Genomic DNA, 27,784 nt, shown 5'->3' on the forward strand with positions numbered 1-27,784 from the left:
CAAATATTTGGTAATTACAAAAGGAAGAGTTATAACTTCGTAGTAGAGGGTCCTGGCAGACACACATCTCTTTAGTCGTGATTAAAAACATTTTCACCAGTGATGATATTGATGATATGTGTCCCTTCATGCAGTACACTAAAAGTGGCATTTCACCTCTGTCCTAGCTTTCTTTTTTTTTTTTTTTTTTTTTTTTTGAGACAGCCTCAAGCTGTCACCCTGGGAAGAGTGCCGTGGCATCACAGCTCACAGCATCCTCCAATTCTTGGGCTCAAATGATTCTCCTGCCTCAGCCTCCCAGGTAGCTGGGGCTACAGGCATCCACCACAATGCCCGGCTATTTTTTGGTCATTGTTGTTTGGCAGGCCTGGGCTGGATTCGAACCCACCAGCTCAGGTGTATGTGGCTGGCGCCTTAGCCTAATAATGCGTAACCTTAAGTGGTAAATGGTCTGCTTTCCTAATAATGCGTAACCTTAAAGGTAGATGGTAAGCAAACAGATTAACTCAGGATGAGGGGCGTTCTGCAGGGTGAGTGAATAGTAATACCTTCAGAAATGTCAGGTCATGAAAGATAAGATTCAAAACTCACAAATTGGAGATTAGAAGACATGACAGCTATGTGCAGTATGGGATCCTGCATTATATTCTGAAACAGTGAGGGGCAGTGGAAAAATGAGTGAAGTCCAACTAATTGTTCTCTGGTTATGGCAGATAGTAATGTGAACAGAAGCTGAGTGAGGAATATGCGGAAACACTATACAAACGTTATTTCAAAATAAAACAGTTTTAGTCCTAAAGTGGATAGCATCTTGAATTCAGTGAAATACAATATGAAGATTTGAAAGCAAAAATGCAGAAAATTATACTAAAAATAAAAAAGAGCAAACAATGAATGGACTGGGGGGCCAGGAACAGTAGCTCATGCCTGTAACTCTAGCACTCTGGGAGGCCGAGGTGGGTGGATTACCTGAACAAGAGTGAGACCCCATCTCTAAAAACAGCTGGGCATTGTGGCAGGCGCCTATAGTCCCAGCTACTCAGGAGGGTGAGGCAAGAGAATTGCTTAAGCCCAAGAGTATGAGATTGCTGTGAGCTATGACACCACAGCACTAGACTCTTCCTCAAAAAAAAAAAAAAAAAAAAAGGGAAAGAAAGAAACATTAAAAACAATGAATGGAGCGAGAACCTTGGGAGGATGGTAATCAAGAGTACTATTGAATGTTGATCTTGGCAAAGGAGTGTCCCTTCTCTTAAGATTAGAGAGTCTGTAGTGAGAAGGAACAGATTTAGAAGTACAGAGTGGGAAGATTGAGGGGAAAGGTAACCTACCTTTATTGCTGAGATGGCATTTGCAGCTTTGCCTAGAAGGGAGACGTTTGGCCTCCTTTGCCCAACATGAAATACATTTAATAAACCATGTAAATGACTAATAATGGGGAATAGTGTGGCTTGCTTCAATAAACAAGTTTTAATTAAAAATTTTATATATTCTTTGTTTACCACTATCAATCATATCCATTCTCAGTATTTACTTAGTTACTGTTGTGTTTGCAGTTGTCAATAAATTATATATGCTTGGAGGCTAAGGTGGGTAGATTGCCAAGAGTTTGAGCTGTGAAGCCACGACACTCTACCAAGGATGATAAAGACTCCGTATCAAAAAAAAAGAAAGAAAAATAAAAGATTATATATTCTTTAGTTATTTTATGTTTTCCCCCTCATTTTTTAAAAGTGCAATTTTGGGCAGATAGGAACTGTGTGGGGTTTTTTTTTTTTTTTTTTTTTTTTGAGACAAAGTCTCATTCTGTCGCCCTCAGTAGACTGCTGTGGTGTCACAGCTCACAGCAACCTTCAGTTCTTGGGCTTAAGTGATTCTCCTACCTCAGCCTCCCGAGTAGCTGGGACTACAGGCATCCACCACACCACTCTGCTATTTTTTTGTTATAGTTTGTCTGGGGCCGGGTTTGAACCCGCCACCCTCGGTATATGGCGTCCTACTCACTGAGCCACCGGCGCCGCCCGGAACTGTGTTTTATGTATGTTTTAGCTAAATAGACTAACACAGTGTGTCCATTATGTATATGTGGAATACTGACAAGATATCTACAGATTAAAGTTTGCTTATAATATTTATGAAGAGAGGAAACTAATTAGTTAAACCTTATGAAATTGCTGGTATTGGACCATTTTTTACCTACAAAAAGGCAGTTTCATAGTGATATTTTATTCATTATTAGCTGTTTTCTAAATAACTTTCAGAACTGAATACTCTGAATACGATATTGTTTTCTTTCATTATTAAAAAATACATAACATATATATATATCTATATATAGATATATAGATATATACATACACGCTTGTTTAAATTTGTAAGTTTTTGGAGCTGATGGGGAACCTTAGCTGTCTTTCGAGCCTTAGGATAAAACTTGTTTTAGTATTTACTGGATAACAGAGAAAATACAGAATCCTAATAGATCACAACAGTAAACGTTTTAATGACTTTGTTTTTGACATTTGCTATATATTATAGTCCTCCTGTCAGGCGCCAGAGAGGAAGAAGGGATCGTCTGTCTCGACATAATTCCATTAGTCAAGATGAAAACTATCACCATCTTCCTTATGCACAGCAGCAAGCAATAGAGGAGCCTCGAGCCTTCCACCCTCCGAATGTATCTCCCCGTCTGTTACATCCTGCTGCTCATCCACCCCAGCAGAATGCAGTAATGGTTGACATACATGATCAGGTATAATAACAGTATCCTGGAAATGGAGTTGCTAAAAATTGGTGGCAGTCTGTTGAAATTATTTGGTTCTTTGTTGCAGATTTCTTTCAACCTAAAATGAAGTTATTTTTAAGTTTCTCATTCCTTATAAGAATTGTAATTTAAATTCTACAATTTCTGTAGAAGAAATTTGAACTTTAAAAATGAGGATGAAAGTTATGAAATCTCAGAATAACTTGACCTAATAATTGGTTTGAAATTACTGATAAAGAATTTATAGGAAATATCAGATAGCTGGGGTTTGAGTACATACATACATATCCCTGTTTCCTTCACCTTTCCAGTTTCTTATGGAATAATTCAATAAAACAGGACAGTTGAGTATATTTTTGCTCACAGATTTCCATATGTCTCCAAGGAGATGACAAGTACAAGGCTTTGTTTCTCTTTCTTCCTGCCAAGAACTGAGGGACTTAGCTAACGGAGAGAGCTTGTCTGTCTTTCAATCCTTAGGATGAAAACTACAATTATATGACTATAGAGTTTCTGATATCAAGAAAGATACAAATCTAAACATGTCCTTATAAATTTACTGATTCTTTTTTTTTATTTATTTATTTTTTTCTTTTTGTAGAGACAGAGTCTAACTTTATGGCCCTCGGTAGAGTGCTGTGGCCTCACACAGCTCACAGCAACCTCCAACTCTTGGGCTTAAGCGATTCTCTTGCCTCAGCCTCCTGAGTAGCTGGGACTACAGGCGCTCACCACAATGCCCGGCTAAAATTTACTGATTTTAAAGTTAAAAAGTCATGAAGATTTATGTTATGTTTGGTCTACATACTGAGAAATAAAGAGATTACATTATAATTAAAGTAGAAAAATAATGAGATTATATTAAATAGATTATATGTATAATTAAACACAACAACAGAAGTTCTAGAAAACCTGAATGGACTAGGTCTTCTGCTTTAATAATTCATCTTTAGAAATTACATCTGTTTTTAGAAATATACTGAATTCTTACGTAACCTTTATAGATAATTCCAATTTAAACTATTCCAGATCATGGGAAATGTAGTATATTTCATTATTAATGATGACTAGCACATCCTTTAATAATGAAACCCCATAGTCATTACAACAAAAGAAAGCTATTGACTAATTTCCCTCTGAATACAGATGCAAATGCTTTTTCTAAACTGTAGCTAATGAAATATTAAAAGAATATTCTGTTGGAATTATTAAAAGATTGATCATTGAAGTTTTTTCTAGCAATGCAGGATGGATTCAATATTAGGAAATCTTTCAAGGTAATCAGTTTCATCAAAACTATAAAGGAAAATTTTAACAGATGCCAGAAATATAAAATTTAGCTATCATTTCTCATAAAAGCTCTTAAATAAAATGGAGAAAGGACTTTACTTTTCCACAGTGGTAGGAAAGGTTATCTATAGGATTTCTTTTGCTTGAGGCTAACTAAAGTGTGAGATAAAATATTAATAGTATGCCAAAAGTATCAAATGAGCTAAAAAAAAAAAAAGAGAGAGAGATCAGAAGGAAAGGAGGGATGCTAGTTCTGTCTTGAAGGCATTTTTTCATTTGGGCAAACTCCAACTTCAATTTTAAATCTGTGAAAAGGCAAAGGGGGCAGATATCAAAAACCGTTGAAATTTAAGGATTCCCTTCCTACACAAAGTAGGTACCTTAAAGCATTGTATCCCCTAGATGAGAGTGACCAGAAGCAAATTAACAGCTCAAATTCACATCAGTCTGTGAAATTAAAGTAATTGATACTGTAGGTGCTTGGAAAATAGAGACAGGTACTCCCTGGAGGAGTACTTTGTTGTAGTTCTCAAAGAATTTTCCAAGGACAGTGAGCAGCACACAGTTAACTTGGTATATGAAGAAAGAAGAACTATAAATGTTAAACCAATAGAAATAGACTTACAGTAAATTCAGATAACGTACTTTAAATATCATATTTAATGGTGAAACTTTGAGCATTGCTGAGAACTTGGAATAAACCAGAATGATGACTATCTGCACCTCTACCTAGTATTATTTTGTAGGCTAAGTGAGGACATCAGGCAAGAAAAAGTTTTAGAAGTATGAAGTGGGACAAGTGCAATGGCTCATACCTTATTATCCATGAGGCTGAGATGTGGGAGGATTGAGGTTAGGAGTTGAAGGCCAGTGTGGACCACATGGTGAAACTCTGTTCAGAAATTTAAGAATTAGGTGGGCATGGTGGTATACTCTGTAGTCCTAGCTCCTTAAGAAGCTGAGGCAGGAGGAGCACTTGAGCCCAGGAGTTGGAGGTTGGTTGCAGTGAACTGTGTTTGCAACCCTGCATGCCCAGGCAACATTGAGCAAGACTCTGTCTTAAAAAAAAAAAATAGGGCTGGGTACAGTGGCTCACGCCAATAATCCCAGCACTTTGCGGCTGAGGTGGGCAGATTGCTTCAGCTCAGGAATTTGACTCCATTTGACACTGAGCAAGAGTGAGACCCAATCCCTAAAAAATAGCCGGGCAGACCAGCTGACCAACGCCCACCAATATTTGTAGTTGAAATGATGGTATGGATAGACTATCCCAAAGAAGTTTAGGTAGTTGTTAGAATTAGGGATTGAATAGGTTGAAATGTTACAAAAAATGAATATGAAGCAGATTCTTTATATCAGAATCAAACAGAAAAGGAAAAACTTTTTTTAAAAAGTACGTATAAACTAAACAACCTGAACATACCAACCAGTTGCAGTATGTTAACCTATTTTTTGGATCCTGATGGAGAAAAAGGAAAAAGCTGGGTGGTACCTGTGGCTCAGTGGATAGGGTGCTGGCCCCATATACCAAGTGTGGCAGGTTCGAGCCTGGCCCCAGCCAAACTGCAACAAAAAATAGCCAGACACTGTCGCGGGCACCTGTGATCCCAGCTACTTGGGAGGCTGAGCAAAGAGGATCGCCTAAGCAAAAGAGTTGGAGGTTGCTGTGAGCTGTGACGCCATAGTACTCTACCAAGGGTGATAAAGTAAGACTCTGTGTCAAAAAAAAGGAAAAAGCTTTTAATATAAAATGATTTATGATACTGATAACATAATTGGAATTTGGACATTGACAGTATATTTGGTTTTAAACAGTTTTTTTAAAGGTATTATAACAATGTATTGTTATTTTGTGTTATTTTTTAGAAATGCATACTAAAATGTTGTTTGGTTTTTTTTTTTTTTTTTTTTTAGAGACAGAGTCTCACCTTGTCACCCTTGGTAGAGTGCTGTGGCATCACAGCTCACATCAACCTCCAGCTCTTGGGCTTAGGCGATTCTCTTCCCTTAGCCTCCCGAGTAGCTGGGACTACAGGTGCCCACCACAACACGCAACTATTTTTTCGTTGCAGTTTAGCTGCCACCCTCAGTATATGGGGCTGGCACCCTACTCACTGAGCCACAGGCACTGCCTAAAATGTATTTTTTAAATGATGATTTGCCTCAACAAAATGCAGGAAATGGAGAGATGTATGCAGATGGGTTGGGTATGGTTTAATGGCTTTTAGGGCTGGGTAATGGATACGGGAGTTCATTATACTGCTTTTGAACATGATTAAAATTCTCCATAATAAAATTTCAAAGAAAAAAGTAGCACTGAAACATTGAAGTAATATGAAAGAAGAATTAACAGAAGTGGTTCAAGACCACTATAAAGCATCATTGAGGGTGTTTAAAGCAAACTTATTTAAATGAGGAGAGAGTTGACTTGAAAATTCAGTTGTTTTTTTCTTTGTTTGTTTGTTTGTTTTGTTTTTTTTTTTGGCCAGGGCTAGGTTTGAACCTACCACCTCCAGCATATGGGACTGGCGCCCTATTCCTTGAGCCACAGGCGCCACCCGAAAAATTCAGTTTTATAAAAGCTGTCTGTTCTCTAAAATGTTATATGTAATACATAGAATTAGTGTAATCCCAAGTAAATTTTCAATATATTGTCAGTATAACTTGAGAAGAGATGCCACAATTTCTATGGCACAAGAAAGCAGACTATCCTGATTGTTTATATAAAGTTTTATTGGAACATAACCAGTTTACTGTTTATTGTTACAGCTTTAGGCAGAGTCTAGGATAGTCCACAGACCTAAAATAGTCACTTTCTGCCTCTTTTCTCTTCTTCTCTTCCTTTTTCTCCTTTTCTCTTCTCTTTTCTTTTTTTTGTTTTTCGAGACAGTCTCAAGTTGTCACCCTGGGTAGAGTGCTGTGGCGTCATACCTCACAGCAACCTCCAACTCTTGGGCTCAAGCCATCCTCTTGCTTCAGTTTTTCTGTTTTTAGTAGAGATAGGGTCTCGCTTTTTCTCAGGCTGTCTGGAACTCATGAACTCAGGCAGTCCACCCTCCTCGGCCTTCAAGAGTACTAAGATTTAAAGGACTGGGCTACCATGCCCAGCCACTTTCTGCCTCTTTAAGAAATAACTGGCCCACTGACATCCTGGTCTAGAGTATAGACGAAGTTGTTCTCAGAGTATGATGTAAATCACTTATATCCACTTGTGAGTGTAGATCGTGGTAATTATAGGGCCTCAAGTTATTCTTGGGAGTGTGACTTCATTCAGTCTTTTGCACGTGTTTTCTCAGTATATGTAAAAATTTAAAGGTTAATGTTCAGCCCTGTACCTAATAATCCCTCTGAAATAAATAAAACTAATATAGCATGAGGATGTACACCTTCAGTGGCTTTTATTACAGTTGTGTTTGTATGTACTACAAAAGAGTGAAAACAATATAAATGTCTATTAATAAAATGTTACAGTAGGATTGTGTTAAGTGAGTGCTTTATCTGGCTAAGAACAAGTTTCCTTTAACTCTTGAAGACATACCTGCAATGTAATATAACACTGAATGAAAAAACAGAATTGTAGGATAATATTTCTGTTAAGAAAACAGAAACAAGACAATTTATGTGTAATCATGCTAGTGTGCTTGTGGAGAAAAGAGTAAGGTCAGAAGATGATTTAAATTTTTTAACTGACTGCTTTTCATTGTTTCGCTAGTTTATTTGAAACTAAATTTCTTTCCTATTGAATGTGACCAAGTATAGAAGATATAAGCTTTTGTTTTTCAAAAATTTTCCTTTATTTATTTATTTTTCCTTGAGACAAAGTCTCACTTGGTCGCCACCCTCAGTAGAATGCCATGGCATCACCACTCACAGCAACCTCAAACTCTTGGACTTAAGCGATTCTCTTGTTTCAGTCTCCCAAGTAGCTGGGACTACAGGCGCCTGCCACAATGCCCAGCTATTTTTGTTGTTGTTGTTGTTGCTGTTGTAGTTGTCCTTGTTTAGCAGGCCCGCCAGCCCTGGTGTATGTGGCTAGCACCCTAACCATTGAGCTATAAGTGCCGAGCCAAAATTTCCTTTTCAGAAAAATTTTCTGCTCTATAAGTTAGGCTAGAAGAGTTAATAATAATAATCCATTATACTCTTGGGTGTTAAGTTATTTGAGGGAAGTGTTCAGCCCCAGTTCTGCAGGACTTGTGTATACTCTTGAAATAGCTTTTCTATTACAAAAATAATATTCTGGTCAAAACTATTGGAAAGGTACATTGTGACAGTCTGTGCACCTGAGAGAAGAATCAATAAATGACCAAATGTTAATTTTTAATGCTTACACTTTTTATCTAAACAACTAAAGTTCTATTTTTCTTTCCTAATAGCTCCATCAAGGCACAGTCCCTGTTTCTTACACAGTAACAACAGTGGCACCACATGGGATTCCACTCTGCACAGGCCAGCACATTCCTGCTTGTAGTACACAACAGGTCCCAGGATGCTCTGTGGTTTTCAGTGGACAGCACCTACCTGTCTGTAGTGTGCCTCCTCCAGTAAGTCTATGCCTTTGTTCTCATTAGATCTTTCTGTTAAGCATACCAACTTAGATTTGGTTTTACAATTTATGACTCAGAGAGCCCTCTTTAGAATAACTAAGTCTACTATGTAAGCAAACAAAACTTAAGAGACTTTTTTTTATAGCTGCACTTCCAAGGATAAAGGCCAGTTTTATTTCAGTAGAAATCTCAGTATCATCCATTTAATTAAATTAGTAACCATTTAATAAAATTAGCTCTAAAACCTGGAGCTAATTAATTAAAATTATGCACATTTGGCTATCCTCGGGGTCAAACCATGTTAACCATGTTTTTTCATATAGCAATACTGTTTATAATTAAACATTAAAAATTAATGTTTATAATAATGTTTAACATTATTAATGTTAATGTTTATAATTAAAAATTAAAAAACCATGTTTTTTCATATAGCAATACTGTTTATAATTAAAGCTTGATTTTTATAATTAAAGGCTGATGAAGGTTAGCCCAGTTCTAGAGACCTGAATATGAAAGATAAAATGACTTAACTTTTAGAGACAATTAATGTGGGACCGCAGAGGTTCATACCTATTTTTTTAAAATAATAAAACCTCTGAAATTTATTCTTTTAATCTATCAACTCTCAGACGAACTACCTTTCACACATGAAGTTGCTGGAAGCCAGAGGATCAGAATGACCAATATAAGTTCAAAAATGTCTTCAGAGGAAAGTGCATGACAAATTTTTTTTTTGAGACAGAATCTCAAGCTGTTGCCCTTGGTAAAGTGCTTTGGTGTCATAGTCCACAACAACCTCCAACTCTCGGGCTCAGGCGATCCTCTTGCCTCAGTATTTCTATTTTTTAGTAGAGATGGCATCTTGCTTTTGCTCAGGCTGGTCTCGAACTCGTGAGATCAAGCAGTCCACCCACTTCAGCCTCACAGAGTGCGTGAGACCACCACACCTGGCCAGTGTATGACAAAATTTAAGTATAAGAAATAACCTGGTCAGAATGTAAGATTAAAACAAACATACAAGTAACCAATACCAATTTAACAGAGTAATTGACCCAAGCTTGATTTCTCAGTAATAGAATCACTTTTTGCCGAACTTACTGATAAACTATTAAGAAATCATAAGGCATTTAGTTGAGAGTTGTGCTCTTACAAAAATAACAGGAAAAAAACCATTTCTTTCAATGACTCGGCACTTGTAGCTGAGTGAGTAGGGTGCCGGCCACATACACTGAGGCTAGCAGGTTCAAGCCCAGCCCGGACCTGCTAAACAGCAATGCCAACTGCAACCAAAAAATAGCCAGGTATTGTGGAAGGCGCCTGTAGTCCCAGCTACTGGGAAGGCTGAGGCAAGAGAATCACTTAAGCCCAAAAGTTTGAGGTTGCTGTGAGCTATGATGCCATAGCACCCTATGGAGGGAATCTTACATAGTTGAAACTCTGGCTCAAAGAAAAAAAATTTTTTTTTTACTGAAAAGCAATTTCTTGGAATAACAGTAACATCTTCTACATCTTAAATCAACTAGAGAGAGATTCCTCTTTTATGCTTCTCATTTCCCTATTTCATGGGTGTTTAAAAAGTCTAAAATTTTTTTAAAGTTAGGTATTTTGACTGATTTGTAAAAGTTATTTAAAACATAGAATAATGAACCAGCCTGAGCAAGAACAAGACCCTGTCTCTACTAAAAATAGAAAAATTAGCTGAGCATGGTGGCAGATGCCTGTAGTCCCAGCTACTTGGGAGTCTGAGGAGGAGCTCTTGAACCTAGGAATTTGAGGTTGCTATGAGCTAGTTTGATGTCATGGCATTCTAGCCTAGCAACAGAGTAAGACTCTGTCTCGGTGTGTGGGGGGCGGCGGGGGCGGAGAAATACAGAGGCTTGGCACATATAGCTCAGTGGCTAAGGCGCCAGCCACATACACTGGAGCTGGTAGATTTGAACCCAGCCTGGACCTGCCAAACAACAATGACAACTACAACCAAAAAATAGCCGGACATTGTGGTGGGCACCTGTAGTCCCAGCTACTTGAGAGGCTGAGGCAAAAGAAGCACTTAAGCCCAAGAGTTTGAGGTTGCTGTGAGCTGTTACGTCACAGCAATACCGAGGGTGACATAATAAGACTCTGTGTGCGCACATGTGCGCGCACACACACAATACAGAATTACTAGTTACCAGTATTTTACTAAACATCAAAAATACACTCATATTTTATTGTTAATGTAAGTTATTTAAAACATTTTTATATGATTTTAGGGAAGGAATAGCATGACAGATTTTGAATTCTCTTTTAAAGCAATTATATATTCTGACATTTGTAACCAAAATATAATGGTTTCTCTTACAGATGATTCAGGCATGTTCGGTTCAGCACTTACCAGTCCCATATGCTGCGTTCCCACCTCTTATTTCGAGTGACCCATTTCTTATACATCCGCCGCACCTTTCTCCCCATCACCCTCCTCATTTGCCACCACCAGGCCAGTTTGTCCCTTTCCAGACACAGCAATCTCGATCGGTAGGTATCTTTACTCTTATGTCGTTAATTTTCCCAGAATGTTTAGAACAGAAATAATGTTTTATTTCAGTTTAAACACAATGACTTAGGAATTCTTATGTAGTTTCTAAAATAATTAAAGGAATACACATATAAATTAGTATAAACATATTTACCTTGAATTATCCTAAGTTCTTAAGTTTTTCTAGTTATTGTAATATCAGTTATGTAATTTAAACTGTTCTTCCGTATCTGCAATACTTTAATACTTCAGGAAGTAAATTTGGAGAACAATTTTTGTTTGGTTGTGCTAGTTTTTTCCTTTTATTTCTAAATTGGAAATGAAAATATTATAAAATTGTTAATATACTTAGAAGAATAACTGAATTCAATTATAAATGAACCCATCTAAGCTTCAGTTACTTTATCTGAACCCCTGTTTTTCTGTGTTCTGATGAAAAGCAGATGACGGTCTATTGACATAGTTAATTTTGTGCTTGGGCGGGAAGATAGCTGAGAGGCACAGTATTGTAGGGGTCTGGGAGAGGTAGGTACTATGTAAGTGCAAAGAAGGGCACAGGAGAAAGGTCCAGTTGTTTTTCACATAAGCCAAGTTCACTACATGAATCATCAGATATTTAGGGGAAACAGGAAAGATAACCTGTGGAAATTATTGGACTCAAAGATTTTAGTTTTGTGGAAAGAATTCAACCATCTATTGTAGTAGAGCCTCATTGCTGTTTACTAAGGATTTATGCACCATGCTGAGTAGCAAAGTGAGTTTACCTGGCTGCTATCCTGAAAACTATAGAAGCAATTATAACAGACATTTGGTTCATGTAAAAAGTTAGAACTACTTCTATAAGAAAATCTTGTCTTGGAATCAGGATAGGATTCAGGCCAGGATATTCTCCTCCTTAGCTTCCAAAACCTGGAAATTCAAGGTTAAAACAAAATTAAGCTAGTATTTATTTCTAAATTTGGGTTCAGTCACATAACCAAATTAGGACTTAAGTTTACTAATATTGCCATGGTGTCAATAGTTGTGATTTCTCTCTAGCATGCATAAGCTTCTAAATTAAAAGCTTAGTATTTACTTATATTTGAATGTGTTGCTATTACATAACTGTGGGAGGAAATCAGACTATATTGAAATATATATATGTCCAAGAGAATTGAATTGAAATCAACATAAAAATGTATATACAAATGTTTATAAGTGCATTATTACTGACATTCAAAAAGTAGATAATCTGCATGTCTACCAGCTGGCGAAGGGCTGGCCACAGTGGCTTAGACCAGTAATCCTAGCAATTTGGGAGACTGAGGCAGGAGGATTGCTTTAGGCCAGGAGTTTGTGACCAGCCTGAGCAACATAATAAGACTCCATCCCCACTAGAAACAGTAAAATTATCCAGTGGTTGTGCATGTCTATAGTCCAGCTACTCTTAAGAGGCTGAGGCAAGAGAACTGCTTTATCCCAGGAGTTTGAGGTTGCAGTAAGCTATGATGATGTCACTAAACTCTAGGTTGGGCAGCACAGTGAGATCTTGTTTTCAAATAATAAAGAATGACATATTGTTAATAACTCAAAATGGATGAACCTTGAAAATACTATGTTAAAAGAAGGTAGGCACAATCTTCTTGATTGTTCTGCTTATATGAACTGGGTTCTGTTTACATGGAATGTCCAGAATAGGCAAATTCATAGAAATGAAGAGCAAATGGCTTGGGGAAATGGGTAGTGACTAATAATGGGTATGGAGTTTCTTTTTGAGGTGATGAAATCTATAACTATACTGAAATTCATTGAGTTGTACTTCTTTTATAGTATGTGAATTATATCATTAAACTTAGATTTTTAAAATTCATGCTGTGTGCTTTGCATAGCTGTGTGTGCTTTATGTACATCATCTCAAGTGTTCATAACATGCTTTTGAAGTAAGCCATGAACTCATCGGTTTTATAGATGACCATATGCAGTTCAGATTAAGTAATTTATCTCAACATCAAACGGCTGATTGATGGCAGTGCCAAGATTCTGTGTAACTTCAAAGCCCATAATCTTCTCTACCATATCTCATTTAGTCCTGTTTTCTTATTTATAAATACATAGTGTGTTCTGTTTCATCTGTGAAACTTTAAGTGACTAAATCCTTTTGGTAGGTCTAGGTGCCATGACTGAAAAGTAGTTTTACAGTATTTTGCTTACTAGATGACTTCTGCCTTTCCTTCTCATTTTAAAAGAAGGTTCAAATAGTTAAAAGAAAAAATAGTGAAAATGTTTAATGTTTTTTTCAGAGACTAATTGAAATTATAGGTAGGAAGATTTTATTGTAGTCTATATGTCCACCTGCATGCAATTGCAGATTGATGTGAACATCAAGAGATACATGGCCTTAAAGATGTTTTAGGGTTCAGGGCGGCGCCTGTGCCTCAGTGAGCAGGGCGCCGGCCCCATATACCGAGGGTGGCGGGTTCAAACCCAGCTCCGGCCAAACTGCAACAAAAAAATAGCCGGGCGTTGTGGCAGGCGCCTGTAGTCCCAGCTACTCGGGAAGCTGAGACAAGAGAATCGCCTAAGCCCAGGAGTTGGAGGTTGCTGTGAGCTGTGTGACGCCACGGCACTCTACCGAGGGCAATAAAGTGAGACTCTGTCTCTAAAAAAAAAAAAAGTTTTAGGGTTCTTTTATTTTTAATTATTAAAATTCAACCTTGCTAAACACTGGAAGTATATTAATATTTTTCTCTTCTCAGCCTCTGCAAAGGATAGAAAATGAAGTGGAACTCTTAGGAGAACATCTTCCAGTTGGAGGTTTTACTTACCCTCCATCAGCCCATCCCCCAACATTACCTCCATCAGCTCCTTTGCAGTTCTTAACACATGATCCTTTGCATCAGGAGGTATCCTTTGGAGTAGTAAGTTTTCATAGAACATTATTTTAATTACTTTCTTTGGCAACTTGTTCTGAGGTGAATTTCAGTTTAACTTCTACCATGCTTAGAATGTTCAATGTATTCTTGAAAACATTCAGTTGGAAAATTATATTTAGAAATACACCTAAGTATATGTTTTAAATTAGTTGTTGCATCTGTGTTGTTAGCATTTAAAAAGTAGTAAATACCACTTGTATAGTAAACAAATTTCTAGGGTTTTAAAAAAGTGACTTTGATAGATTATAAACATAGAGTGATCTTAAACTTTTAATCTTTATACCCCTACAGCCTTATCCTCCATTTATGCCTCGGAGGCTCACAGGACGTAGTAGATATCGATCCCAGCAGCCAATACCACCGCCCCCTTATCATCCTAGCTTACTACCATATGTATTGTAAGTTCCCCTTTCTTATTTAATGATTGCTGAATTTTGAAACTCTTCAGATTCTTTTTCCATTATGAATATCGTCTTTGTGGTCTATAATTCGAGGTGTACTTGTTATTTCTTTTTAGTTAAGGGTAATCCTTAAGGTGGGGGAGGCAGTTAAGGGTTAAAAAAGAAAAAAGGGCAAGAACATGAGAGATGGGGGAGGAAGACATCTGTGAGCTCTAAAACAGATTTAACAAATCAAGAAGCAGAAAAGGTTAAGATGTTTGCCCCTTTTACAGGTAGCCACTCTTTGTTTACCCATGTTTTCATGCTATTCCTCTTGGGTGAAAAGGAGAAAAGTTATTTGTGTTTTAGAACTACTGTAGGATTAAGTTGCTATGTAACAGAAACACCCATGTATTAAACATGGTGTAATTTATTTTATTTGTTTATTTATTTATTTATAGAGACAGAGTCTCACTTTGTTGCCCTTAGTAGAGTGCTGAGGATCACTTGAGTATAGGAATTTGAGACCAACCTAAGCAATATAGCAAGACCCCATCTCTACAAAAAATAGAAAAATGTGGGTGTGGTATTGCACACCTGTAGCTACACCAACAGCTACTTAGAAGGCTGAGGAAGGAAGTTTGCTGGAGGCCAGGTATTCGAAGTTGTGGTAAGCTCTGATCATACCATTGTACTTTAGGCTGAGCAGCAGAGCAAGACCCTGTCTCAAAAGAGAAATGAAAGCAGCATGTGAATTTCTACTCGCCCCCTGCCCTCCAGAAAAACTTGTTGCAATCTTGATAGGCATTGCATAGAATCTAGAGATCAATTAGAGGGGGAAAACTGACATCTTAACTATATTGAGTCTTCTAATTTGCTTATGTGATGTATTTCTGTTTGTTCATCTTTAAGTTAGCAGTATTTTTGCAGTTTTTATTATACAGGTCTAACATATGCTTGTTAAATTTCTCAACTTAAGTTGATGGGTTCTTTATGCAATTGCAAATGGTATGTTTTTACTGTCAATTTTTAAGTTTGCTCTTATTTTTATTTCTTTCTTTGCTTTGTTTTTTTTTTTTTTCTTTTTTTTGAGACAGAGTCTCGCTATGTCACCCTCAGTAGAGTGCGTGACATCACAGCTCACAGCAAACTCCGACTCTTGGTCTTAAGAGATTCTTTTTTTTTTTTTTTTTAATTGTTGGGGATTCATTGAGGGCACAATAAGCAAGGTTACACTGATTGCATTTGTTAGGTAAAGTCCCTCTTGCAATCATGTCTTGCCCCCAGAAGGTGTGGCACACAACAAGGCCCCACCCCCCTCCCTCCGTCCCTCTCTCTGCTTTCCCTTCCCCCCTATAATCTTAATTGTCATTAATTGTCCTCATATCAAAATTGAGTACATAGGATTCATGCTTCTCCATTCTTGTGATGCTTTACTAAGAATAATGTCTTCCACTTCCATCCAGGTTAATACAAAGGATGTAAAGTTTCCATTTTTTTAATGGCTGAATAGTATTCCATGGTGTACATATACCACAGCTTGTTAATCCATTCCTGGGTTGGTGGGCATTTAGGTGTTCCCACATTTTGGCGATTGTAAATTGAGCTGCAGTAAACAGTCTAGTACAAGTGTCCTTATGATAAAAGGATTTTTTTCCTTCTGGGTAGATGCCCAGTAATGGGATTGCAGTATCAAATGGGAGGTCTAGCTTGAATGCTTTGAGGTTTCTCCATACTTCCTTCCAGAAAGGTTGTACTAGTTTGCAGTCCCACCAGCAGTGTAAAAGTGTTCCCTTCTCTCCACATCCACGCCAGCATCTGCAGTTTTGAGATTTTTCTGTTGTGGGCCATTCTCACTGGGGGTAGATGGTATCTCGGGGTGGTTTTGATTTGCATTTCTCTAATATACAGGGATGATGAACATTTTTTCATATGTTTGTTAGCCATTCGTCTGTGGTCTTTGGAGAAGGTTCTATTCATGTCTCTTGCCCATTGATATATGGGATTGTTGGCTATTTTCATGTGGATTAATTTGAGTTCTCTATAGATCCTAGTTATCAAGCTTTTGTCTGATTGAAAATATGCAAATATCCTTTCCCATTGTGTAGGTTGTCTCTTTGCTTTGGTTATTGTCTCCTTAGCTGTACAGAAGCTTTTCAGTTTAATGAAGTCCCATTTGTTTATTTTTGTTGTTGTTGCAATTGCCATGGCAGTCTTCTTCATGAAGTATTTCCCCAGGCCAATATCTTCCAGTGTTTTTCTTATGCTTTCTTTGAGGATTTTTATTGTTTCATGCCTTAAATTTAAGTCCTTTATCTATCTTGAATCAATTTTTGTGAGTGGGGAAAGGTGTGGGTGCAGTTTCAGTCTTCTACGTGTGGATATCCAGTTCTCCCAGCACCATTTATTGAATAGGGAGTCTTTTCCCCCAAGGTATGTTCTTCTTTGGTTTATTGAAGATTAGGTGGTTGTAAGATGTTAATTTCATTTCCTGGTTTTCTATTTGATTCCAAGTGTGTATATCTCTATTTTTGTGCCAGTACCATGCTGTCTTGACCACTATGGCTTTGTAGTACAGACTAAAATCTGGTATGCTGATGCCCCCAGCTTTATTTTTATTACTAAGAACTGCCTTAGCTATAGGGATTTTTTCTGGTTCCATACAAAACACAGAATCATTTTTTCCAAATCTTGAAAGTACGATGTTGGTATTTTGATAGGAATGGCATTGAATAGGTAGATTGCTTTGGGAAGTATATACATTTTAACAATGTAGATTCTTCCCATCCAAGAGCATCGTGTGTTAACAAATGGAAATTTGTTAATATCCTCTGCTGTTTCCTTTCTGAGGATTTCATAATTTTCTTTATAGAGGTCCTTCACCTCCTTCGTTAGGTATATTCCTAGGTATTTTATTTTCTTTGAAACTATGGTGAAGGGAGTTATGTCCTTAATTAGCTTCTCATCTTCACTGTTATTGGTGTATACAAAGGCTACTGACTTGTGGACATTGATTTTATATCCTCAAACATTACTGTATTTTTTTGATGACTTCTAGGAGTCTTGTGGTTGAGTCTTTGGGATTCTCTAAGTATAGGATCATGTCGTCAGCAAAGAGGGAGGGTTTGACCACCTCTGCTCCCATTTGGATTCCCTTTATTTCCTTGTCTTGCCTGATTGTATTGGCTAGAACTTCCAGCACTACGTTGAATAGTAAAGGTGACAGAGGACAACCTTGTCTGGTTCCAGTTCTAAGAGGAAAAGCTTTCAGTTTTACTCCATTTAGTAAAATATTGGCTGTGGGTTTGTCATAGATAGCTTCCATCAGTTTTAGAAATGTGCCACCTATGCCTATACTCTTCAGTGTTCTAATTAGAAAAGGATGCTGGATGTTATCTAATGCTTTTTCTGCATCTGTTGAGAGGATCATATGATCTTTATTTTATTTTTGCCTCTGTTAATATGGTGGATAACGTTTATGGACTTGCGTATGTTAAACCAGCCTTGCATCCCTGGGATGAAACTTACTTGATCATGATGTATGACTTTTTTGATGATACGCTGTAATCTATTGGCTAGGATTTTGTTGAGAATTTTTGCATCTATATTCATGAGTGAGATTGGTCTGAAATTCTCCTTTTTGGTTGGGTCTTTTCTTGGTTTTGGTTTCAGGGTGATGTTTGCTTCATAGAATGTGTTGGGGAAGATTCCTTCTCCCTCGATTTTTTTTTTTTTTTTGGAATAATTTCTACAGTACAGGAATAAGCTCTTCCTTGAAGGTTTGATAGAATTCTGGTGTGAAGTCATCTGGACCAGGGCATTTTTTGGTTGGAAGATTTTTTATTGTTTCTTTGATCTCAGGGCTTGAAATTGGTCTGTTCAGGAGCTCTATTTCTTCCTGCTAAGTCTAGGGAGAGGGTGTGATTCCAAATATTGATCCATTTCCTTCACATTGTCAAATTTCTGGGCATAGAGTTTCTGGTAGTATTCAGAGATGATCTCTTGTATCTCTGTGGAATCAGTTATTTCCCCTTTATCATTTCTGATTGAGGTTACTAGAGATTTTTTTTTTTTGTAGAGACAGAGTCTCACTTTATGGCCCTCGGTAGAGTGCCGTGGCCTCACACAGCTCACAGCAACCTCCAACTCCTGGGCTTAAGTGATTCTCCTGCCTCAGCCTCCCGAGCAGCTGGGAGTACAGGCGCCCGCCACAATGCCCGGCTATTTTTTTTTTTTTGGTTGCAGTTTGGCCGGGGCGGGGTTTGAACCCACCACCCTCGGTATATGGGGCCAGCACCCTACTGACTGAGCCACAGGCGCCGCCCGAGGTTACTAGAGATTTTACTTTTCTATTTCTTGTTAGTCTGGCCAATGGTTTATCTATTTTATTAATTTTTTCAAAAAACCAACTCCTTGTTTCATTAATTTTCTGAATGATTCTTTTGTTTTCAATTTCATTGATCTCTGATTTGATTTTGGAGATTTCTTTTCTTCTACTGAGTTTAGGCTTAGATTGTTCTTTTTCCAACTCCATAAGATGGCTGCTGAGTTTGTTGATGCGCTCTCATTCTGTTTTTCGAATGTAGGCATCTAAAGTGATAAATTTTCCTCTCACAGCTGCTTTTGCAGTATCCCACAGGTTTTGATAGCTTGTTTCTTCATTGTTGTTATGCTCAAGGAAGTTAATGATTTCCTGTTTTATTTCTTCCTGCACCCATCTGTTATTCAACAGAAGATTGTTTAATTTCCATGCCTTTGTGTGGGGTCGAACGTTTTTGATAGAGTTGAGTTCCACCTTTAGTGCCTTATGGTCTGAGAAGATACAAGGTAAAGTTTCAATTCTTTTGATTCTGTTGATATTTATTTTGTGTCCCAGGATATGATCAATTTTGGAGAATGTTCCGTGGGGTGATGAGAGGAATGTATATTCTTTATCTTTGGGATGGAGTGTTCTATATGCATCTATCAAGCACAGTTGTTCTCGGGTCTCATTTAAATCTCATATCTTTGTTTAATTTCTGTTTAGAGGATCTGTCCAGCTCTGTAAGAGGAATGTTAAAGTCCCCTGTTATTATGGTATTGTCCGATATCTTATTGCTCAGACTGAGTAAGGTCTGTTTCAAGAATCTGGGAGCATTTAAATTAGGTGCATAAATATTTAGAATTGAGATGTCTTCTTGTTGTATTTTTCCCTTGACCAATATAAAGTGACCATCTTTGTCTTTTTTGACTTTAGTTGCTTTAAATCCACTTGTATCTGAAAATAAGATTGCAACTCCTCTTTTCTTCTGAATTCCATTTGCCTGAAAAATTGTCTTCCAACCCTTGATTCGGAGTTTTAATTTGATTCGGATTTGGAGTTTTAATTTAATTCAAACACAACCTTTGAAGCCAGGTGTGTTTCTTGCAGACAGCAAATGGATGGCTTGTGTTTTTTAATCCAGTCAGCCAATCTATGTCTCTTCAGTGGGGAATTCAAGCCATTAACGTTAATTGAGATAATTGATAAGTGTGGTAGTGTCCTATTCATCTTAGTTTGTGAGAGTCCATTGCTTAGTTTTATCTTTTGCATCAGTGTGGAGGTTAGGTTCTGTCCTTTAATTTCTGAGTTCTTACTTTGCTGCTGATCTATTGTGGTGGTCAGTGTGTAGAACAGGTTGAAGTATTTCCTGTAGAGCTGGTCTTGTTGCGGCGAATTTCCTCAATGTTTGTATATCCGTGAATGATTTGATTTCTCCATCAATTTTGAAGCTTAGCTTAGCAGGGTACAGAATTCTGGGCTGGAAATTGTTCTGTTTAAGTAGATTACAGGTAGATGACCATTGTCTTGCTTGGAAAGTTTCATTAGAGAAGTCTGCAGTCACTCTGATGGATTTGCCCCTGTAGGTCAACTGGCGCTTACTCCTGGCAGCTTGCAGAATCTTTTCTTTTGTCTTGACTTTGGACAGGTTCATCACAGTGTGTCTTGGAGAAGCTCGGTTAGAGTTGAGGCGACCTGGGGTCCGATATCCCTCTGAAAGCAGTGTGTCAGAATCTTTGGTGATATTTGGGAAATTTTCTTCTTTTTTTTTTTTCCCCAAATGTCTGAGGCAGGAAAACAAGGCTGCCCGCTCATGGCAGTCCTGACAATGGTCCTCAGGGGCTGATGTTGGCTTCCACCCTTGGCTGAGGAGAAACCGGACCCTCCACAGCCCCAAGAGAGAGAGGCCCTGGGAAATTTTCTTTTATAATATTCTCTAGTATGGCTTCCATTCCTCTGGGGCATTCTTCTTCCCCTTCTGGGATTCCTATAACTCGTATGTTGGACTGCTTCATAAAGTCCCATAATTCTGACAGTGAACGTTCTGCTTTCTCTCTCTTCTTTTCTGCCTCTTTTACTATCCGAGTTATCTCGAGAACTTTGTCTTCTACCTCTGAAATTCTTCTGCATGGTCTAACCTCTTGCTGATACTTTCCATTGCATCTTTAAGTTCCCTAATTGACTGTTGCAGTTCCTTCAGCTCTGCTATATCCTTTCTATATTCTTCATATCATTCATCTCTTATTTGATTTTGTTTTTGGATTTCTTTTTGGTTATTTTCCACTTTATTAGCAATTCCTTCATTGTTTCCATCATTTCCTTCATTGTTTTCATCATGTGTATTCTAAATTCCCTTTCTATCATCCCTAACATTTCTTTATAGGTGGAATCCTCTGCACTAGCTACCTCATGGTCCCTTGGAGGGGTTGTTCTGGACTGGTTCTTCATGTTGCCTGGAGTTTTATTCTGATTCTTCCTCATGAGTGATTTCTTTTATCTGTTTCCTTGCCCTAATTTTCCTTTCACTTCCTCTTGCTCTTTAAGTTTCCGTGCCTTTCGAAGCTGTTGGCGGGATTAGGCCTTTTGAACACACGCGACCACTTATCAGTTTTCCACTGTTTTTGTCCTCCTCTTGGGGTCCAGAAGTCTCTCGCTGACTCCCTGTATCCTCAAAGGGATGATTATAGGCAGATCCCACCAGCCAGAGATGCCTGGAGTCTTATCTCCCCAGACTCACGGTACCCAGATGTAAGGAAGCTATTACTCGGCTGCCATCTTGCTCTCTCTCGATCTTAAGAGATTCTTTTGCCTCAGCCTTCCAAGTAGCTCAGACTACAGGCATGCACCACAATGTCCAGCTATTTTTTTTTTTTTAATAGATGGGGTCTCTCGGAAGTCGCCTTTGGCCCAAGGAGTAGGGTGTCGGCCCCACATACCGGAGGTTGGTGGGTTCAAACCCAACCCTAGCCAAAAAAAAAAAAAAAAAACTGCAAAGAAAAAAAGAGATGGGGTCTTGCTCTAGCTCAGGCTGGTCTTGAGCTGGTGAGCTTAGGCGGATCCGCCCACCTTGGCCTCCCAAAGTGCTGTGATTACATGTGTGAGCCATTGCACCAGGCCAGTTTGCTCTTTTAAAGTTAGTCTCTTGTAAAAGGTTGCCAATGATGAACACTTAACCATTTACCATGTATAGGGCTGGCCTCTGTTCTTGCTATCCTGTTTTTCGAATTAACTATACTAATGAGCTGATGTTAATGTCATTGTTTTCATTACAGATCGATGCTTCCAGTGCCACCTGCAGTGGGCCCAACTTTCAGCTTTGAATTGGATGTAGAAGATGGAGAAGTAGAAAATTATGAGGTTAGTAGATGAACTTTGAATTAATTTGGGGAGCATTGTATGCATAAAGTAATTGTTCTACTCAACTCTTCATCTTGTACTTAAGTACGATGTAAGCATTTATGCATTTCAAGATGAAAATGTCATGAAAGTGTTCAGTAAACCTAAGGATATTTGAACATGTATCACCAATAACTGTGATTGTAATAGGTAGACTTTGGTACTGTTAGTATTACATACAAGTACAATGAAAGAGTGCAAATGAGAAAATGATGAATTTGGATTAGGTGTTCTGAAGAGATTTTATGGGTACAGAAATGTTTGAACTAGATCTTGTTGAAGAATGGGAAAGCTTTATCGAAGCAGGGAGGCACTGGACCTTCTTGAGGAACAACAGAAAGTCTGTGAATTAAAACAAAAGACAAAAAATGGAGATTTGATTGAAAAGCTAATTGTCTTTGAGTGTCCTGGTAGAGAATGGATGTAATTTTGAATATTGTGGGGGAAAAAAGAGCCACTAAATGTTTTTGGTGCTTTTTGGCATCCAAGCTCTACCTGTAAGAGTTAAACCTCTGCCAGTAGTGTAAAGGAGTATATGGGAGTGGTTAGAAATTGGTGACAGTGAAACCTATTTAGATGTCTTAATAATTGAGGCAAAAAATTAAGAATTGCGCATGTTTTGAACTTTGGGAACTGCAGACAGAAACACAAGTACAGCCGTCAACCAGTTTTTGTTTTTGTTTTGTGATGGAGTCTCACTTTGTTGCCCTTGGTAGAATGCTGCGGGATCATAGCTCACAGCAATCTCAAACTCTTGGGCTCAAGCAATTCTCTTGTCTCAGCCTCCCAAGTATCTGGGACTACAGGCGTCCAACACAACGCCCTGCTATTTTTTAGAGACAGGGTCTCACTCTAGGCTAGGTCAGGCTGCTCTGGAACCTGTGAGCTCAGGAAGTCCACCTGCCTTGGCCTCCCAGAGTGCTAGAAGTATAGGCATGAGCCACTGCGCCCTGCCCAGATCAACCAATTTTGGACAAGCCCACCAAGAAGACAAAATGGGGAAAAGATAGTCTCATCAGTAAATAGTATTAGGAAAACTTGGCTCGGTGCCTGTAGCATAGAGGTTACGGCACCAGCCACATACACCGAGGCTGGTGGGTCCAAACCCGGCCCAGGCCAGCTAAGCAGCAATGAAAACTGGAACAAAAAATAGCCAGGCGTTGTGGCGGGCCCTTGGGAGGCTGAAGCAAGAGAAACGCTTAAGCCCAAGAGTTTGAGGTTGCCGTGAGCTGTGATGTCATGGCACTCTACCAAGGAAACATAGTGAGACTCTGTCTCAAAGAAAATAGCATTAGGAAACTGGACATCAACGTGGAAAAGAATGAAATTGGACCTTTGTATTATGCATGAAAAGTAACTCAAAATGGATTTAAAACTTTAAACATAAGACCTCAAACCATAAAAGTAGAAGAAAACATAGCAGCAAAGGCCTTAGTGTTGGTTTTTGGATATCTTCCCAAAAGTTTAGGCAACAAAAGCAAAAATAAGCAAGTTGGGGCTACAAAAAGAAACAATTTACAAAATGCAGAAGCAGCCTATATATTCAGAGAAAATATTTGCAAACCGTTTCTGGTAAGTGATTAATATCCAAAATATACAAGAAACTCAATAGCAAAAAAAAAAATCAGATAAATGCAAAAGCAGCCTATATATTCAGAGAAAATATTTGCAAACCATTATCTGATAAGAGATTAACATGCAAAATATACAAGAGACTCAATAGCAAAAAAAAAAAAAAAAGGATCAGATTGAAAAATGGGTGAAGGGGGCAGCACCCAAAGCTCAGTGGGTAAGGAGCTGGCCACGTACACCAAGGCTGGTGTGTTCTTACCTGGCCCGGGCCAGATAAAACAGCAATGGCAACTGCAACAACAACAAAAAAAATAGCCGGGCGTTGTGGCAGGTGCCTATAGTCCCAGCTACTTGGGAGGCTGAGGCAAGAGAATCACTGAAGCTCAAGAGCTGGAGTTTGCTGTGAGCTGTGGCACGACAGCACTCTACCGAGGGTGACAAAGTGAGACTCTGTATCAAAAAAAAAAAAAGTAGCTTGGCGTTGTGGCAGGTGCCTGTAGTTCCAACTACTTGGAGGTTGAGGCAAGAGAATTGAATTGCTTAAGTTCAAGAGTTTGAGGTTGCTGTGAGCTGTGACACCATGGTACTCTACCCAGGGCAACAGCTGGAGACTGTTTAAAAAAAAAAAGAAAAATGAGTAAAGGACTTGAATAGACATTTCTCAGAAGACATAAAAATAGCCAGCAGGTATATAAAGAGATGTTCAGGGCGGTCCCTGTGGCTCACTGGGTTGGGCGCTGGCCCAGGCCAAACTACAACAAGGAAATAGCCAGGTGTTGCGGTGGGCACCTGTAGTCCGAGCTACTTGGGAGGCTGAGGCAAGAGAATTGCCTAAGCCCTGGATAGGTGACTCCACTCTACCCAGGTGGAGTCTTCAGACGGAGTTGGAGGTTGCTGTCAGCTGTGTGACGCCACAGCACTCTACAGAGGGCGATCTTTTTTTTTTAGAGACTCTTGCCTCTAAAAGAAATAAATAAAAAATAAAAAGATGTTCAGCATTACTCAGTATCAGGAAAGTATGAATCAAAATCGCAATAACGGCTTGGCACCTGCAGCTCAAAGGCTAAGGCACCAACCACGTACACCAGAGCTGGTGGGTTTGAATCCAGCCCAGGCCTACCAAACAACAATGACAACTACAACCAAAAAATAGCCAGGCGTTGTGGTGGCCACCTGTAGTCCCAGCTACTTGGAAGGCTGAGGCAAGAGAATTGCTTAAGCCCAGGAGTTGGAGGTTGCTGTGAGCTGTGATGTATGCACTCTACCCAGGGCGGCAACTCGAGGCTCTGTCTCAAAAAAACAAAACAAAACAAAACAAAAAAACCGCAGTAACACTTCACACCCTGTTAGGGTGGCTATTCTCAAAAAGTCAAATGATGAAGTGTTAAGGCTATAGAGAAATGGGAATCCTTGTACACTGTTGGTGGGAATATAAGTTGGTTATAGCCATTATGGAAAACAGTATAAAGATCCTTCAAAGAATTAAAAATAGACCTACTGGGGTGGAGTCTTCAGATGGCTGGTGCACTGATCCCCAACATCCTCCTTCAATCATGGCTTGTGGTCTGGTCGCCAGCAGCCTGAATCTCAAACCTGGGGAGTGCCTCAGAGTACGGGGCGAGGTGGCCCCTGAAGCCAAGAGCTTTGTGCTAATCCTGGGCAAAGACAGCAACAACCTGTGCCTGCATTTCAACCCCCCCTTCGATGCCCACCGGGAGCCAATACTATCGTGTGCAACAGCAAGGATGGCAGGGCCTGGGGGGCTAAGCAGCGGAAGGCTGCCTTTCCCTTCCAGCCTGGAAGTGTCGTGGAGGTCTGCATCTGCTTCGACCAGGTGGACCTGACTGTCAGGCTGCCAGATGGTTACACATTGAAGTTCCCTAACCGCCTCAACCTGGAGGCCGTCAACTACATGGCAGCTGATGGTGACTTCAAGATCAAGTGTGTGGCCTTTGATTAAAGTCAGCTGGCCCGTGACCCCCAATAAAGGCAGCTGCCTCTGCTCTTAAAATAAATAAATAAATAAATAAATACAGATAGACCTACCATATGATCTGCATTCCCTCTGCTGAGGTTATACCCAAAGGAAATGAACTCAGTACCTCATTGAGATGGCTGCACTCCCATGTTCATTGCAGCCTTATTCAAAAAAGCCAAGATTGTGGCTAAGTATCTATGGAAATAACCTAAGTATCCATCAGTAGATGAATGCATAAAGGAATTACGAGATACACGAGGGCTGCCTGGAAGTGTCCAGCAATGTAATATAAAAAATAGAGACACAGGGCAGTGCCTGTGGTTCAGTGGGTAGGGCGCCGGCCCCATAAACCGAGGGTGGTGGGTTCAAACCCAACCCCGGCGAAACTGCAACAAAAAAATAGCCAGGTGTTGTGGTGGGCACCTGTAGTCCCAGCTACTCGGGAGGCTGAGGCAAGAGAATCGCCTAAGCCCAAGAGCTGGAGGTTGCTGTGAGCTGTGTGGTGCCACAGCACTCTACCAAGGGTGATAAAGTGAGACTCTGTCTCTACAAAAAAAAAAAAAAGAAGAGGAGGCTCATCATAGCCATTAAAAGAAAAAAATAGAGACACATACGCAGTACTTTCTGGACAGCCCTTGTATGAATGTGAATATTATTCAGTCTTGTAAAATGGAGATACTGCCTTGTGCTACAACATGGGTGAATCTGGGGGATGTTATGCTAAGTGAAATAAGTCTAATACACAGAATAACATTTCATAATCTCATTTATACATAGAAGCTTTAAAAAAAAATGAAGTTGAATGCATAGAAACAGAATGCTGGTTACCAGAGGCAGGGAGGGCAAAGAAATGGGGGAGAAGTAGATAAAAAAGTACAAACTTAACTGTTTTGTACCATGAATAATTCCAGAGATGTACCACTTTGAGCCCTGTAGTATAGTAATATATATAAATTATTGCATAGTCTGCTGTATAGTACAGTATTATATATACAATATTGCATTGTATGCTGAAAATTTGCTAAGAGTAGGTTTTAGGTACTCTTACCACACACAAACATACTAACTATGGAAGTTGATAGGTAAATTGCTTGACTATAGTAATCATTTCACTGTGTGTAAAGTATGTCAAACCGTCAGGTTGTATACACCCTAGAGAAAAGGGAGCACGCCTTTGAAGGACATTTTCACACTGGAATTAATAGGACTTGATTACTGGATAGTTTATGGTGAGGTTGAGGTTGGGGAAGTTGCAAAAGATGCTCTGCAAAAAGTACTGCAGTAGCCTGGAAAGAAGCAGAATCAGAGATGACAGTAGGTCAAGTGGATGACATTACCTAACTGAGATGATGCTGACCATGCTGTATTATTTGAGGTTAGGAATGTAGGAGGTAGGGTTAGGAAGTTGGAAGCCAGTCTGGATTTGAATATGTTGAATGTAACTGTGTGTGACTTTTGATATTGCCAGGCAGCCTTTCTCACTCTAGCTTCACAGTATGAATACTGAAACAGGTTTTTGGTTGAATTTAACCTGAGGACAGAGGAGGAGAAGACACATACAATATTAAATTACCTTTGGGAGCTTGTTTTTTTTTTTAATGCATGTGAAAAAGTCTAGCCTAATGCTGTATTCTCCTGTAGTTTTTCAAAAATGCTACTATGTTTCTTCTACATACATATTCACACTGCAGTGCCCTTTGTATTCCACTCCCAGACTGGTAAGAGAAAGGGGCTATAATAATTACCTGTCTCTACACTGTTTTATATTAGTTTTGTAGAGAGCAGTAAGAACAGTTGCTATTGAAGTACTAAAATCTGTCATAATATGTTGACTAAAGGGACAGCTGAAAATATCTTGTATTTCGCTGTGGAATCCCTTCTGTGGGGGAGGGGGACAGATAGAGCCTTAATCTGTTGCCCATGCCAGAGTGCTCCTAGGTTCAGCGATGCTCCTCCTTCAGCCTCCTGAGTAGCTGGGACTATAGCACTGGCCAAAAACCCCAGCTAATTTTTTGTTTTCACTAGAGACAGGGTCTTGCTCTTGCTCAGTCCAGTCTCCAATTCCTGAGTTCAATTGATCTTACCACCTCAGCCTCCCTGGGTGCCAGGGTTACAGGCATGAGCCCCACCCCC

General features: G+C 39.1%; 1 protein-coding gene, 1 non-coding gene and 1 pseudogene across 5 annotated transcripts in view; 2 read left to right on the forward strand and 1 right to left on the reverse strand.

Annotated features, from left to right (window-relative positions):
* The window catches only part of RNF38 (ring finger protein 38), a 159,714-nt gene that overhangs the window by 114,184 nt on the left and 17,746 nt on the right, over positions 1-27,784 (forward strand). For all 4 annotated transcript variants that reach the window (XM_053568815.1, XM_053568804.1, XM_053568825.1 and 1 more), the window contains 6 exons: positions 2,536-2,749; positions 8,428-8,595; positions 10,942-11,112; positions 13,849-14,010; positions 14,317-14,423; positions 21,978-22,062. In XM_053568815.1, coding sequence (XP_053424790.1) covers positions 2,536-2,749; positions 8,428-8,595; positions 10,942-11,112; positions 13,849-14,010; positions 14,317-14,423; positions 21,978-22,062 — 907 coding nt within the window. The remainder of the gene's footprint in view (positions 1-2,535; positions 2,750-8,427; positions 8,596-10,941; positions 11,113-13,848; positions 14,011-14,316; positions 14,424-21,977; positions 22,063-27,784) is intronic.
* LOC128580328 (small Cajal body-specific RNA 20) lies at positions 20,484-20,614 on the reverse strand. Its single transcript, XR_008378624.1, has one exon. It is a non-coding gene; the product is annotated as a small Cajal body-specific RNA 20 (non-coding RNA).
* LOC128570055 (galectin-1-like) lies at positions 25,227-25,633 on the forward strand (annotated as a pseudogene).

The sequence above is a fragment of the Nycticebus coucang genome, chromosome 2 (genome assembly GCF_027406575.1).
Source record: "Nycticebus coucang isolate mNycCou1 chromosome 2, mNycCou1.pri, whole genome shotgun sequence".
NCBI classification, from domain to species: Eukaryota; Metazoa; Chordata; class Mammalia; order Primates; family Lorisidae; genus Nycticebus; species Nycticebus coucang.